Raw genomic sequence first — 16,835 nt, 5'->3', positions numbered from 1 at the left:
CTGTGTAGAAAAACCTTGTTCAGATCTGGGGAAGGGAAACTCGCCCATGTTATGAGAAGAGACATTGAATACTTTGTGAATTCATTAATATGGTGTATATCATTGTTGAAATGAATTGCCATATATTCCCTTATTGCTTTATTGGTTGTACAAGTGTGAGGGAACAGATATCCTTTTGTTAGAGTGTTTCCTTTATTTTTGTCAGGGAAATCCTTGTCAGGGTAGGGATAGTGAGGCTTTTTTCCAACCTTTTTATTTAATAAAATGGCTAAAGTTGAAAACTGTTTACAAAGTTGTCTGCCTCATATTTCTGACCCCTCACATGACTTTACAAATGACTTCATATCTAAAGTAGCAACTCTTCGCTCCTCTTTTGTTACCCCTAGCCCTCCTTATCCACCCCCCGTAGTCTCACCACACTCGCTATCCTCTTTTTTCTTCTCTTTCTATCCTTGACATTTCTGCCCTTCTCACTCGTGCCCATCCACTGCTTCATCTTCCAACCCTCTTCCTTCTACTCTTATTCCCCATGTGTACCCCTCTTGTGCCTCATCTTACTTCCCTTATCAATCCTTGCTTAGTTCTTATTTTCTTTCTCTTTTCAAACATTCTCCCTATCTTGAAGAAACCATCTCAGGATCCTTCAGTACCTCTCTTCATTTCTCTTTTTCCTTTTCTGTCTAAACTCCTTGAGTGTGCTGTCTGTTCTCAAATTCTGCCAGTCTGAATCTTCACTCTCTTCTGCCTTCTCTTCTATCAGGATTTTGACCATCCCATTCTACTGAGACTGCCCTCCTGCATGTATCCAATGCTCTTCTCACGGCTTGTCACTCTAAATGCTCTTCTATTCTTATTCTTTTTGACCTCACTGCAGCGTTTGATACTGCTGATCAATCCCTTCTCATTTCCTCCCTTTCCACTCTTGGTCTGGCTGGCTCTGTTTTTAAATAGTTTTACTCTCATCTTTCTCACCGTTCTTATTCGGTAACCTGGGCTGGCCAAACGTCTCCCTCCTATTGTCTTCTTTTTTTTTCAAAATCAAGTTCTATTGACCCCAGTTTTAAAATGTTTACCCACATGCACATTAACACATCTTATAGCAAACATGGCATATCTTTCAACCACCCCAACCCCCTCACTCATAGCCCATGGAACATCATACATCATCAGTATCACCTTCTGAACCAGTTCTTTTTCCGTGGGGATGTTTCCCCTCTTCCAAAATTGGGCAATACAATTCCTAGCTGCCACTAATAAACGGCGTACTATATGGCCCTCCTCCACCGCATCATCCTCCGTGCACACCCAAATAGGAAAAGCCATGGTGACAGCGGCCTCTGTATTCCATCAAGGTCCCTAAGCCATAAAACAACCTCATCCCAGTATCTCTTTATCTGGTAACATCCCCACCACATGTGATAGTAATCTGCGTGTGGCCGCCGACATGTCCAACAGCGAGAATGCACCCCTGAGTACATTTTAGCAAGTCTGGCAGGCGGGTATTGCCATCGATGTAGGATTTTAGGGGCCTGCATTAAGTAAAGACACTGTGGAGCGCAGAAATCCCCCCTACACACTCCCTCTGACCCATTCTGGACCACACCACATCTGATATTTCACAACTAAGATCCCTAGCCCATTTCTCTCTAGTAGGCAAAATGTTGAGGGGTTTGGCGTGCAAAAGTTCTCAATATAGTCTCAGTATCAGCCCATTCAAGGACGTTTTCAGTAATGTTTCAAAGATGGTCAGGTCTCTTCTCAAATTTTCACCCCATCGCGACACGTACTGCCCATTATCCCTTATTTCCCCAGCTCTTCACAGGCCTTTCTCATACCAAGACTGAAACAGCAACTGGTCTGTTTTCCGATCCCTTAGAGGTGGGACCCAAATGCAACTGAGAGGTGACGGCCATATTGACAGCCACCTCGTAGCACTGCTTTTGCTCCAGTTTGACCAAAACACTTCTGAAAATGGGTCCTCACCAGTCTGCTCAGGGACCCACATCCACTCCCCCAAAGTAACTGGCCCTAGCACTGTATTGCCTATATTGTGAGAAACCTGAAGGTATTATCCCAAGCGGACCATAAGGATCCCTTATTCAGATGGCCTGGGAAGGGCTGACACTCTCAGACTGCAACCTTGGGGGCGGACGAGCGAGAGTGGATCACCTGGATTTGGAGCACGGGTTGTGCTCGGGAAATACCCCAGGTGAGATGCAGTATTATACCGGGGAAGAAGGAGAGGAGGACGAGATCCCTGAGACCTTTGTAGGCTGTACCACATAGCCTCCCTTCCCCTCATTGAATCTCTCTTGTCCAGATCCAAAGATGTAACGCTCACCTGGTTCCCACGGGGGCGCTGGTCTAGTCTGGATTGCTGTGGCCTCTTCTAGCGTGATGCGCAGGACCCGGAACACCGATTGGACAGGACCTCCAAATCGTGCTTGCCTGGCCCGTAGGAATATCCTTCTGCAGATGAGAAAGGGGATAAACTGTCTGCCGAATAGTGTGCTTGCTCCCCCCATCCCCCCTTCGTTCTTCTCTGATTCCTCCAAACCCCGGTTTATGCTCACCTTATGGTTTGGAAGGATGAACTCTCCATCCTGCTTCTGGTGCAGGGGCGCGTGTTCGTCCAGTTACTTCACTGGTTTTCAGAATGGCGCTGGCAAAATCCACTTGCAATTTGTATGTTTCCGGTGGGCTTGGTAATGGTGCCTATCGACACGATCACTCAGACGGCCCGGACCTATCTGCAGAGGCCAACCGGCCCCCTTAGACTGCTATCCAGCAAACAATTTCACTGAAGCTCTACACTGGGCACCAAGCACCATTACCAAGCCCACCGGAAATATACTAATTGCCTTGATAAATACTCTTGTGTGGTCACATTTTCTGCACCTCAATCCCTCTCAAACTGAAGTTCTATTCTTTCCTTCTTCGACGATTCCTCCCACTATTCCTCCCTCCCTTTCCTTCCTCCCTTCCACCCTTCCTCCCCTTCTCTCTCTTCCTCTGCTTGCAATCTGGGTGTAATCTTCTTTTCCCTCCTCTCGCCACATCTCTTCCACTGTCCGATTCTGTCGCTACGTTCTCTTTAGCATCGGCCGTGCTCAACCCTATCTCTCTTTTCATGCCACCAAGCTTCTTCTTTCCGGTCTAGTTTTTTCTCGTTTTGACTATTGCTCAGCTGTTCTCCTTGCTCTTTCTGCCTCTTATCCTCTCCCTCTTCGCTCTGTTTATAACTCATCTGTTTGTCTCTTTTCTCTTTCTCTCGATCCTCAATCACACCTTCTCTGCTCTCTATATCTCTTGTCTCCCTTTTCGAATCTCGTCGTCTTTATCATTTCCTCTCCATTGTCTTCAAGTGTATACATGGTCCCGCTCCTCTTTACCTTTCTTCACTTATCTCACTTTTTTCTCCACCGTGTGCCATCCACTCCCAGAATCAGTTTCTTCTCTATGTTCCTAAACCCTCTTATGCTTTCTCTCGTTTACACTCCTTTGCTCTCCTTGCTACCAAACATTGGAACTCTCTCCCTCTCTATTCATTCTTCTTCTTCTCCTTCTCCCGACCAATCTTAAAACCACCTTATATCTGCTCTTTCCAACAATGATCACTATTTTTGTTATCCCCTCTCCTGTTCTGATTTACCTGAAGCGCTATATAAATAAAAAAAATACAAATTCACAAACCTACAGAATTGTATTGTAGTTCTACTGTAGTCATCATCTATATAGCGCCATTTCCCTATCTGTATGGCCTCAATGCGCTTTGTGGTTGGAACTCCCTAAGATTTTACTTAAGATGCGTGTGTGCATTCTGCCAGGATTGGGATTTAGGAGGGCTGGCACGGCTCCACTAAGCAACCCAGAGGTCAGGCATGTGGGTGGGTGCTTTCAGTGGTTAAGACAGAGTGCTGGTGCAGGAGACTTGATGTGTGCCCACGTAGAACGAAATTTGTCATAGGTTGTTGCTGTATACTAATGGTAGAGGTGTTGAGGCACATCAGGGGTTTCAGTGTGTACGGTTCTGCAAGCAGCTAGACCGGATTTGACATAGCCTTAGCTGCATTCTAGAGTGCATGGATGGGGAGCCGTACCTGCAGCATGTCTGCTACAGCCTCTTTCTCAATCTGCCTTCCTATAATTTTCGCCCTCTGCACCTAATCCAGAACAGGACTACAAGACTTATCCCTGGCCTCAAGCCCAGGGACCGTATCTCTCCAGCCCTGAAATCTCTCCACTGGCACTCAGTGGCTGCAAGGATCAAGTTCAAGACCCTTTGCATTGTCCATAAGACTTCCTTGGGCCGGGGCCCGACCTACATCCAACGCTCTCATACAAAATACCTTCCTTCTCGAGCCCTTCAGTCCGCTACCTCCAACTCTCTAAGGCTAAGACGCTTCTCCAGGCAGAGAGTGGGGGGTAAGTCTCTTTCCTCTGCAGGTGCCTCCCTCTGGAATGGCCTCCCTGCCCCTCTCAAACTTGAGCCGGACCACCTGAAGTTCCGGAACCAGCTCAAAACTTTCCTCTTCTCCTCTGCTTTCTCTCTCTCCCTCCCCTGCTGACCTATCTGACCTATCTGTCTGTTGTACCGACTAGTTACTTGGCTACCCTCAGAGTCTCAGTGGGTACCAGGCTCTTTCTTGATCAGTCACACTTGCACTGCCTCCGGGCCAACGACGCACTTAGCGTCTGTAACTGTAACCCTACAGTCCCTTGTTCTTCTTTCACTACCCAGAGTCATGCTGCCCTGGCTGAACTTACTCAGAGCATTACTGCCCTGTTTTCCCCTCCCCTCTCCCTTGTACTCCTCCCTCCCCTCGTTTCCCCTTGCACTTCTCGTTCTTGCACGTGTACAGTCTTAATGACACAAGGCATAGTAAGATTGTTTGTCTTGTCCTCCCTCTGTCTTCCCGCTCTTGTTGCGCCTACAAACACTTGTACAGGCACATAATAAATGACTTAATATCATATCATGTGTCCACAGATGTAGTGCGATCTATGCATATCTTAAACTCGGATGGAGTTGATCATCAATGTCGCTTTCCTAGGTCTCCCAAGGCGATTGGCTGGTCTCGCAAACCAAGAACCACTTAGATAGCAAATTGTTATTCAACACTGCTTATTTTATGCCTCGATAACTGTTAATGATCTGGTGTCTGGGTTCCCTTAGTTGGTTAACAGTGTTGTCTGGGGTTTCTTGTTCTGAAAGACTCAGTTGGTGTGGAAGATTTTAATTATATTTGTGTAGTGCAAACCTACCTCTTAAGTAGCGGAGTGATGTATAGCAGGACCACTTTACTTTTACTTTTTATTATTCATAATGCGCAGTCCATGGACCCTTAGGCTTAAGGGCGCAACACACAAAAATGGATACAATAGGCCAACAAAAGAAGCGGACAAAAAGAAATGAGTCATCATAACCAGTGACCGGTTTTCATAGTTTGATAGCCAGATTTTACGAGAACAGGAGTGTTTTCAATTTCTTCTTGAATATTTCTGTGGACTTTATGCCTCTCAGGTTCTGCGGGAAGATATTCCAAGCTATCACAGCTGCAAACTGAAAGGATCCCCTTGAGGCGCCAGAGGTTCTGGACCTTGGATTAGCAAATTGATGCATATTATTAGATGTCAGGGTTCTCAAACAGGATTTTTCTTTCAGTAGTTCCTGTAGATACACTGGCATCAATCCCTGTCGGCATTTATGAGTGATGACCAGGAGACTGAACAAACATCTAGACACCACAGGGAGCCAGTGCAAAGCACGTCTAGCCACTGAAACATGATCTCTAGGAGCCATTCTCATGACTGTACGCACTGCTCTGTTCTGAGTTACCTGGAGCCTGTTAAGATTGACTTTATTGATGCTATATAGCAAACTACAGCAATAATCTAGCTTTGCACCAACAATTACTCTTGCGATATTTTCAGCACTAACTTGTGAAATAAATGGTCTGAGATGAGTCAAGAGCCTGATATAATATACCGATGAAGACACCAGACTACTAACGTGCACCTTCATGTTGAGGTGTTGATCCAAGATAACACCTAATGTCTTGACCTTCTTTGAAGTACACATTTTAGAGTCCTCATTGAAAAAACTATCGTAAGCCGGACCCAATTTCTGTAATGCGCTTGAGGTCCCAACCATCAGCAGCTCGGTTTTATCTCTGTTCAAGGCTAAATTATTTTGGATCATCCAGTTCTCAATAAGAGTATAAACTCTATTCAGATGTGCCTCATCTATCTCATGAACTATCTCATGATACCCAGTGTATCATCCGATCGGGATGATACACTGGGTATCATCGGGATAGTTCATAAACACCACTCCCTCATGCTCCAAGAAGGCAAAAAAGGGGGCTGTAAAAATGTATAAACATGGTGATGGGCAGGACCTTTGCGGTACGCCAATTTTAATGGTTATAGGCACGGCCACTCCCTCCTCATGGAAGACTCTACTATCCCTGTTGCCAAGGAATAAGGATAGCCAGTGGACTGCTGCTGGGGAGAAATTGGCTACGTCCTTCAACCTGGTGGACATGATGGAATGGTCCACCAGGTCAAAGGCCACCATCAACATCAGGATAGAGTTCTTTCTCTTATCCATACACCCCATAATCTGCACTTGAGTTCCAGCAACCGGTTTCTGTTCCAAATCCCTGCCTAAATCCAGATTGGTGATTGTTTAAAATAGGAAATGTATTCAAGTGGTCAGATATTTGGAAATAGGCCACTCGGTCCAAACTTTTTAGCAGGAACGGAACATTAGAAATTGATCTATAATTTAAGTGGAAGGTCCACCGGTAGCCCTGTCTTTTTTTTTTTTAATGGGGGTTACCCGGGCCTTTTTTAGTTCCATGAAAGAGGCATTAACAAATGTGCATATTGCCCTGAGCAAAGTAGGTGAACAGCACTCATTGATGGTTGCTGAACAAGCATCATCTTTACATGTACTAGTTTTCAACTGTTCCACTATTTTGCAAGATCTGAGACCAAGATGGGAGAAAAACTGAATTGTGGAAAGAGAGGACATCTAACAAACTCCCAGCTCTCCTTGTCTCCAGCTGCCTGTGAGGGCACTTTCTTTTTCCGAACAAAGTTGGCTTTGATTCCATTAAATTTTTCCTGAATGGCATCCTGAATAGCAGAACACCAAGCTGTGTCCTTAACTATTGTGGCCGAATCAGGGTTGGGCAAGGATTCTTGCTCCTTCAGGATCTTAAATAATACCTTCACATCCGAGGATTCACTTTCAATTCTCATATCTAAGAAATTCTTTTTGGCTTCAACAATGGCTAATTTATATTCTTTGGCAGCTCCTTTGTAAGCTGCCAAAGATGAAGGAGTAGACTTCTGTTTCGAAATATGGAACAGTTTAAGAGCAGAAATTTTAAGACCTTTCAGTTCTGGGGAGAACCAGGAATTAAATAACATTAACAGGTAAGGGTGTTGAAGAGCAGACAATAATACTGTACTGTGTCTGTGTGTACACACTCAACGCTGGAGCACATTGTTAAGTTGCAGAGAGTCACTCCATGGTTGGTGATGACCCTTCGAGTCTTGGTAATGTCATGCTGTGACTGAAATTGCCAGGCTTTCAATTTGTTTTGGAACAGGAAGGGGAGAGGGAGCGGTCCAGATTAGTCCTGGAATGGAATTCTAAAGGTTTAGAGGTTATTGTTGATTGCAACTAGGGTAGCCATGTTTGTTGGTGTATAAAGGGTGTTTCATTAGGTGTATGCATTGTTGAATTGATAATAGAAATGTGTTTGGGGATGTCTCAGTCAACCCTTGTTATTAATCAGTATTCAAGGATGACCTTTAAGAGACTTTGAATATGGATTAGGAATTATGAGAAATACTTCAATTATTAATATAATTATGGGTTATGAGTACCTCTTCTTTGAATAAGGCTTTTGGTTGTGCTATTTTGAAGAGTAAACGTTCTTAAAACCATATGTCTGATACAAAAAGCTTTTAAAGGCTTTTCCTAAAATACTGTTAACCCAAAAATCCATCACTATGCTTCACATGATTTTGCAGTCCAACACTAAACTGTTATGGTATCTGATGAAAGCTAATGAATATATTCAGGACAAGGTCCTCAGATGTAGAACACTCTATGTGGACCATATGACTCCAGCATTCCAAGTCAGAGCTCAAATCACTTGTCAACCGGCATCATACAATTAAACATCCAACAAAATGTTATTGTGTTGGGTTTAGGAAGGTTATGGGTATCTCACTGTTACTTTCTATGGGGTTTCAGTGGAACTTCCTTGAGATCTGTCAACATTTAAGAGTGCTGTTTCATTTTAATTGCATTTATCCCTGTTACCCCTAATAGATCTGGATGCTGAGCTGGAGTGGGCCTGACAATGGCAGTTTACTTTGACCATCGTATAGAAGCACCAGAGTCTGCTGGCTCCCCTTCACACATAGCATGGCACAGTCTTCATCCTCTGTTGGCAGTTGTGTCCATGAGCACTGCCTCTGTCGGCTGTGTGGATATTTACCTGGAGCAGGTAGGACTTTTCCTTGGTTTACTGTCAATATGTTCATAATGTGGTCCTCTTTTGTTTACCTTCCTCACCCTAACTCCCCTGTACTAAGTTTGGTTTGTAATCGGTGGAGGTACACCTTAATTGGGAGAGAAATTAGGTTTATAAAGTGGTGATAAGAATGAACTCCCATCCTTTAGTCACAGTCTACAATAAACTTAAAAAAACCTTCACCCTGCTTTTGCTCCCTCTCCTTTTGCGAGATATACCCTTTCCCGCTATACTTTTGCAACATCCAGTCCGAAGGGATAGAAACAGAGCTTTTGTTTGCAGCACCATTAATATTTCTGCTTCTGTTGTTTTTACGTGAAGCCAGGCACATGTGCAGCCTCAGCCGTTCTCCCAAATCCCTGTCTCAAGCATCGTCCCTCAGTCCTTTTTTCTACACAGACGATACTGGATGTGTGTGGCACAGCAAGTCCTTTCACGCCCTTTTTTAGTGCTTTGACTTGTTTGTTTCTTTCTATTTCTCCCCTCTACCCATTTGTTTTGACATTTATTCTCCCTCTGCCTATGCCAGGTTCAAATGGATCTTCCTCCTATATGTTCTGCAGATTTCATTTCGTGGTCTCCATTCCCTACGCGCTCTGTTTTCATTGTTTGGGGCCAGATCGCTGTTGAGACTAGGTCTGTACTCTCGGATCTAGGCTGCATTGCTGATGGGAATTTTTTATTGATCTTGTGCATTGTCATTTTCAAAATGTTATCGATTAGAAGATCAAGCCCGTAAATGACGTCATTTTCAGGGCACCCCTCACTGGTAATCTCTCTCCAGGGGTTATCTGTTCTTGGAGAGACTGCAGAGGTTTTGAAGACATTTAGGCTTTACCTGAGTTACCCTCTCAAAGGACTAATTTATATACTGGAGCCCTGTCCAAGGTGAGGGGCTAAGTATTACCAGCAAGGCAGAGGTTTCCCAGTCGGGGGCTAATACTACTGTGGCATGCCCCTAAGCTGCCCTTCAAGGGGCTAAAGCTACCACTTGCTCAAATTTCCAGCTAGCCAGTTACTATTGATTCATCAGCACAACGTTTGCTCTCACAAATACCGCCCCATCACAACCTCCTTGCTCAAACCTTTCTGCAGGCAAGAAGGATCAGTTCTTTGTACACTTTTAATACCCAATTCATTCTGCATATTCTGAGGATCCAATTAAGGAACTCATTGCGGTTCTAGAGCATCAAGGGCTGATTTCCCAATATCTTGTGTTTCCTATTTTAGAGGCTTCAGTTGGTCCACCACGTCCAATTCTTTCACCTCTGCAGATGCCTTTGTTTCACTAATACACATTATTTTCTGGTGCCTCTGCCTCCATCGCCCTACCTAAAGCAAAATGTCATTCCTTCCCACCTGTGAGAAACCTGGAGGTATTCCACTCTTCTCAGGTGGCCAGGGAAAGGCAATCGCTTTTGGATCCTCACCCTGTGGGTGGAGAAACGAGGGAGGATCTCTTAGGTTCAGGGTCCATTTGGATTGGGAGCAGGGTACCCACAGGCAAGACATGGTATCCCCTGTTTCCCTATCGAAAACCAACCTAACCCTCCCCCGGTCTTTATGGCCTATTATAAGACATCTCTCCTCATTTTCCCGCACTTTACCTAAGACAGTACAAGGATGCGGAATAGGCGACTAGGAGTACTGAACACTAGGAACTACTTTTACCACTCTAGTACTGGGACAAGGAAGATACCTGCAAAGTACTGTGCAGGTCAGGCATGTCCCTCTAACTACAGTCAGGCAAATCCATTTGATAAAGCACACCTGCAACCTGTCAAGTGGTTGCAGGTGTAAAAGACGAGTGGCAGAGAGCAGCAAGGGGACGACCAACAGGGAGGCCTGTATGGGAGAGACCAGCATTTCACATCCTTCATTGTCTTATGTTGCCAGCATTCGTATCCCAGAAGAAATGTGCCCTGCAAGACCGCCAGGGGGTTGAGAGCTCTCTGCGAGAAACAATCCCACAAGAAGGAGCGAACCTCCAACCTTCCCTGTCCCAGCTCTAAGTGATAGCGCCCAGATGCCGCTGTCCCAAGAATCCCAGCATTCCAAGGTACTGGTCAGCCCTAGACCACCGTCCATAAAACTGTTATTCCCCCCAATCGATCAAGAAAGATCAGAAAGCAGGGACCAGTTGCTGTCACCATAGATCACATGATTTGTGCTGCGAGGTGCCGGGAGGGCCAAAATAAAAAATCTAAAAAGAGGGTGGGGAGCTTTGGATGGGCGCTGACATGTTTGCAATTGAGCTGTAGTCTGTTAGATGCTATGAACTCGAAGTATCCTCTTCGCCTTTGTCTGCAGTACCAGGTTTTTCTTTGCATAACAACCAATTAATTGTAGCTTCATGCATGAGGTACTCACGTGGAAGAAGATGGACAGATGAGCCTGGGACCAATGGCCTGTTATCCCTTATGGAGCAGGTAGCCTATGTATACAGTCTCACCAACCAGCCATTTGGATTTGTACATTATGTAATTCACATCGCCGATGACTCTGTGTGCCTTCATAAAGTGTTGCTTGTACTAATTTTGCCAGAACGTTCCATGGCAGCACAGTACTTTGCTGGCGCATCTTTATTTTTATGGAAATAAAACCTTGTTCTCCTTGCAAGAGGTGTGCTGGGCCTTTTTCCCTAGTGGGTTGCAATTTTTCTCGTGTGAGCGTTGAGGGGTTTCTGTACAAAGTGTACTATCGATGCAATCCAGAAAGAGGGTCATGTTGAATGGGATTTGTGTTGAACGTTGAGAGATTGTAACAAGTACAAGCTGCTACGTTGAAGTGTTGGGGAAGGGAACCCTGAGACTTACAGAACTGCAAATGTTGTCTTGAGGACGGAGACTCAAGACCTTTTTCTTTTGAACTGTGTTGCTTTGAACTTGTGGAACCCCAAGGCTTGTGTGGAACTGTATTACCTTGAACTTGGGAAGGGAACCTCTAGGATTTGTGGAACTGTTTTGAACTTGGGGAAAGGTAATCTCGAGATTTTTGTGGAACTGTTTTGAACTTGAAGAAGGGGAGCTGAAAAGGAAGCTAAGAGCTGGAAGAAGTACAGAACTTTGTTTTAATCACAATTTCTACACATTGTTCAGCTTTAGTTGTGAGGGCAAGGATAGGTTTTGGACATAGGGCCTCATTACGACCTGGGCGCTAAGTACCGGTCTTTACCGGCATGGCGCAATTACCGTGTCCGTGCTGGCAAAAGACAGCTAAAAGTGGCCCATTATGAGTTTGCAGGCACAAGCTTTGCGCCATGCCGGTAATGAACTCGCCGCCATGCCGTAAAAGCCCGAAAAATCCCCCTGTCCGGCATCGTCTGTAGTGGGAATAGCTCCTCCGGCATCCAAGCCATCGCCATTAGCGGTCACCCCTAATAGCGGTCACCTCAAAAAGCAGTAATACGCGGAACCGGAAGTGGCGTCATCGCACAGGAACGGGAAAGAGCACATCGGCCATCTTTAAAAACACAATCCATTAACCAGGAGCCATCTGACCGCCAGAACTCCAACACACCTCCACCACTAACTGTTGCAATTTAGGATGCCAAAAGCAGTGAAATAAACGGGAGATCGGCTGCGCCAGGAGCGCTTCTCCAGAGAGCAGCTCACCATGTTAGCAGAGACACTGCAGGAACATGCAGATGTGGTGTTCGCAAACGACATGTCCCGTCCAGCACTGCAGCATAAAAAGCAGATTTGGGGAGAGGCGCCCAGAGAGTCAGTGCCGTCGGCACCACACCCCGCACACCCAAACAATACCGTAAGCGCTGGGATGACCTACGTGTACAAAGTATACTCTCCGCCAACCGAAACCTGGGGATGGCGACAGGTGGAGGTGCAGAGTCGCCCATAAAACTCCAACCATGGGAGGAGATATGTGCCACCACCATAGGCACCGAGGCAATAGAGGGAGTCGGGGACATGGAGCGAGGAGCCCCGTCATCAGCCGATGCAGGTAGGTGTCTCTAATTAAACAATGCCAATACCACCACGATGATGTCCACCTGAACTGACGGTGCAATGATGTACAGCAGGGTCCACCAGACACATAAGCACAAGACTGCCTACAGGCAGTGCAGAGCATCACCTTGTCCACATGCATGATGCACCCCATTTGTGTTGCAACCCAGACGCCTCCATGCATCACCCACTCAAGAGTGAGGCAACCTGTACGTCACTCCCCCCAATGTTAATGATCTACCATTCCATATCAACGCAGCCACCCCAATGCATGCCCGATGGCCGTAGACCCATCACTAACCTTCTCCCTCCTTTGGTCTCCCACAGGCACCCATTCTGATAGCGATGATGAAGACACTGGTGCCACACCACAGAAGAAGGCCAGGGCCGAGGAGGGTGAACACCGCCCCTCAACCTCAAGGGGCAGAGGCCAACCTAGACCACCTCGGAAGGACAAGAAAAACACAGAGGCCACAGCACCAATGTGCACCACGGCCCCCACAACAACACCCACACCAGCCACCATCACCCAGGAGGCATTGGCACAGGGCACACCATCGGCTGGCAGCAGCACAGTCGGTGAGACGGCTGTCACAGCAGCCATATCTGACGACGAGGGCGACGTACAGCTGCATGGCCCAACACCCGCCACAGGCCCCCTCCACTCACCACACCTATCCCCATGCAGCGTGGTGGACGGCAGCATGCACGGGCTGTCGCCTGCAGATTCATGGCCAGCAAGTTTCAGCCCCACACCAACTGTGCCTGATGACCAAATCATGGTTGAAACGCCTCACATTTCCGCCCCAGTGACAACCACCCAAGAGGGGATCCTGGCTATACAGAGGCGCCAGGAGGAACTCGCAGGGCTGCTGACGCAGCATATTAACGAATGTACCCGTGCACGGGATGACATCAGGGACAGTGCTGCATCGATAAAAACAGCCATCGAGTCCACCTCAAAGGACATTTGTGCAGAACTTGCAGCAGTGCGCCATTTCCTCTCAGAAATGGTGGCAGCAATGCGGGACATGCATCCACCACAGTTGCCCGGACAATCATGACCATCATCAACTGTCAGCAACGACTAGGTCCCTTTTTTCTTCAAGAGCCAACAAGAAAATAACCCAGTTTCAGAAAGAAATAATGCCCTTTTTCTCTTACTCATGGCTCTAGACTTCACACACTACATGCAACTGTTTGTTTTGTGTCAAAAAGAATACACCATGTTTCTTTGCATTTATTGCCTACTGAGAAAAAACACTAATGATGGTGTATCTATATGTTTTTTGTATTTGTGAACTTTTAACTAAACAATGTTAGTTACTCTTTTTTCAATGCATTTGTGGAATAATATGAATGTGTTTTGATTCAAATGTTTACTGAAAACAAAAAACGTTTTTTGTCAAATCTAAATGCATAAAATTTGGTTTGCACTCATTTAACACTGGCCAAATAAAAAAGCTATAGTGTATTTTTGAAGGGCTCTTTTGCTCGTCTTTTAGAAAACGTTTGACAGTCAGCTTAATGAAATAGCTATTGCCATATCTAGCATGCTAAATAAGCTAGTCTTTATCAAAATATACAGGTAAAGAGACTTAAAGGAAGTGGCAGGACGCCATCCCCCTTGTTCCAAGTGTTATTAGCTCCTAAATCCTCCCACTTATTCATGAGTTTACCCTCCAGTTATATAGCTCTACTAGGACCAGCCCTGTGCGTCGCTCTGGCAGGAACCTGCGCAGCTCAGACAGGGGGGCACCTAGTGCTGGAAGAGGGGGAGGGCAGTAGGCACAGGCATGCACACTAGTGCCATGTGGACTACTGGTGCGCGCTACTGCACACCATGTGTTGGGAAGTCAAGGGGGGAGGGGGAGAGGGTGTGTGGGGGAGTTGAGGGGGGAGAGGGTGTGTGGGGGAGTTGAGGGAGGAGGGGGGAGAGGGTGTGTGGGGTGGAGGGCTTGTTCTCTTTTTCATAATTCTTTAATACACATTTTGGTGACTCATGATTCACATGTGTGGACATTGCTTATTGCGTACGTGTGCTTTATTGGTGAACAGTCTACAGTGTCCATGTCCCTGACACACCCAGTGCCCCGAGTGCCACCTCCATGTCACACTCCCCGTCCATGTGTGCTAGAAACATTGGTTGATCAGAGTCTGACGCATGTCACGTCCCTCCTGTGCATCGCTGCCTCCCTGAGGTGCTGCCCAATCTCCACCCTCCTCATCGTCAGGTGGTTGCAGTTCAGCGTCAGGGGGCAGGGGCACATTCCGTCTGATGCACATATTGTGTAGCATGACACATGCCATGACGATCTTGGCCACCTTCTCATGGCGGTACAGGAGTGCCCCACCAGACCTGCTGAGGGAGCGAAACTGTGCCCTCAAGAGGCCAAATGTCTGCTCAATCACCACACGGGTGCGCGTATGTGCACGATTGTAGTCCTCCTCGTGCCTGTTGTGTGGGTTCTGGACTGGGGTAAGCAGCCACCTCTTCAAGGGATAGCCTGCATCACCTGCATGTGGGCAACAATGTATATGTGTAAGTCATCACATCATATGGGACCTCGATCAATGACACCATAGCATGCATTTATTTCCTGATTGCAACCACATTCCCATGCATGAATGGAAACACACAATGTGACTGCTATGTGTGTATTCCTCTTATGGACTGGTGTGCGTGCCATCAACTAGTGGGCGCAGGGGGGTCCAGTTCCTTGTGAGTGCTCATGCACTGTTAGTCCATGGCGGTTGTTTCCATGATCTGGCTGATGTCCGGTAATTTGTATGCTTTCATCCTGGCACCGTTGATGTCAGCCTCATGATGATCTCACTATGCACACCAAATGGTGACGTGCAATTCTGTTGGACCTCTGTGCTTTGTAGTGGTGTATTAATGTATTTGACCCTTATGGGACTCCTTTGTACGCAGTAATGGGGGACTGTCCTTTCAGTTGATGGTATTTGGTGCTGTGTATTGGCCATAGTAATTGCTGGTATTTGGTGCTGTGTGCTGGTAGGTGCCTGTGGCCAGGAAGTGGAGCACATACACTACCTTTAGTACGGGTGGGATGGCGGTGCGTGTTTCAATCAGGCTGACGATGTCGTCATGTATCATGTCGACAATGGTGGTGATGGTGTCCCGGTCCAGACGGTACAGGGTGTGGATCTGCTTGGGGGTTAGGTTGAATGGACTGGCTCTGATGCGAGGGATTGGGGGATGCCTGCGTGGTGCCACAGGATGCACAGGTGGGGCATGCTGGGCCTGCCTCACCCTCCTTCTCCTCTTGCGTCTCCTCTGTGCTGCCTGTTGTTGTAGTAGTTGTTGTTGTTGTTGTTTGAGCAGTTCCAGTGCAATCATGTCCTCCAGCCCCAGCATTGCTAGTAGTATTGGATCCATTTTGTTGTGTGACTGGGTGTGTGAAGGGGTGGGGTGTGCTCCTTTTGTGCTGGCCTAGTCTGTATTGCCTCCACCTGTGCTGATTGTGTGCACCTGTGGCAGCTGGGAACACTGCACATGGCCGTTTACGGGTGGTCCGCGATGCCGGTATTTGCACCATGCCGGTAAGGTACTTTTCAGCCTTCACTAGGGCGTTATTTGCATGTCCGCCTGACTTGTGATGTTCCCCTGTTTGCGCCATGCCGGTATTGCCGCCATGATGGGTCACGTGCCCGCGCTCATGTCGCTATTAGCGGCACCGTTAATTACGGTGCCGCTAGTAGCGGGTTGGCGTGTCCTAATCGTGCGGAGCGGTAAGCGATGGCGGTAATCCTTTACCGGCATTGTTTTATACTTACCGTCCGGGTCGTAATGAGGCCCATTGACTTTTAAGTTGAACTTTTTGACACAGACTTTCCTTAGTTTTGTTCAGGTAGGGAAATCTTACCCTAGCAATAGGGCAAGTTAGGCCTTCAACCAGCCTGACATATGATTTAATAAACCATTTTATTTTGAACTTTAAGTCTGTTGTCTGTGTCTTGCTTCATAATGCCTTCACACACCTCTGAATTACACTGATGAGCCCTGTTCTCTTGAAAATGTTCACTCCTCCCATGATGAGTGTTAAGACAAAATTCCCTTTTTCGCTTCAGCTTTTCTTGAACGTCTCTCTGGCCTGTTGGAATTTTTGGAAGTATCCCACCCATAAGTGCCTCTGGCAGAATTAGGCATACTGACAGGGGCTTCCACTATTCAGGCCTCTGAAACATCTGTTATAGCCCTGCAAAAGGACATACTTGTATAGGCAAGGAAAATCTGGACCAAGATTCATTCATTCCTAAATGCAAAACAACTGACCTGCGTAATTAC

The 16,835-nt window shown here is 46.6% G+C and overlaps 1 protein-coding gene across 2 annotated transcripts in view; it reads left to right on the top strand.

Moving 5' to 3' along the window:
* IFT140 (intraflagellar transport 140) overlaps positions 1-16,835 on the top strand; it is a 2,226,364-nt gene that overhangs the window by 97,521 nt on the left and 2,112,008 nt on the right. For both annotated transcript variants that reach the window (XM_069646971.1, XM_069646972.1), the window contains exon 2: positions 8,354-8,531. In XM_069646971.1, coding sequence (XP_069503072.1) covers positions 8,385-8,531 — 147 coding nt within the window. In that variant the 5' untranslated portion in view covers positions 8,354-8,384. The remainder of the gene's footprint in view (positions 1-8,353; positions 8,532-16,835) is intronic.

This window comes from Ambystoma mexicanum, chromosome 2q (assembly GCF_040938575.1).
Source record: "Ambystoma mexicanum isolate Mex_15411 chromosome 2q, UKY_AmexF1_1, whole genome shotgun sequence".
Classification (NCBI taxonomy): domain Eukaryota; kingdom Metazoa; phylum Chordata; class Amphibia; order Caudata; family Ambystomatidae; genus Ambystoma; species Ambystoma mexicanum.
This window is presented reverse-complemented; position numbering and strand designations above follow the sequence as displayed.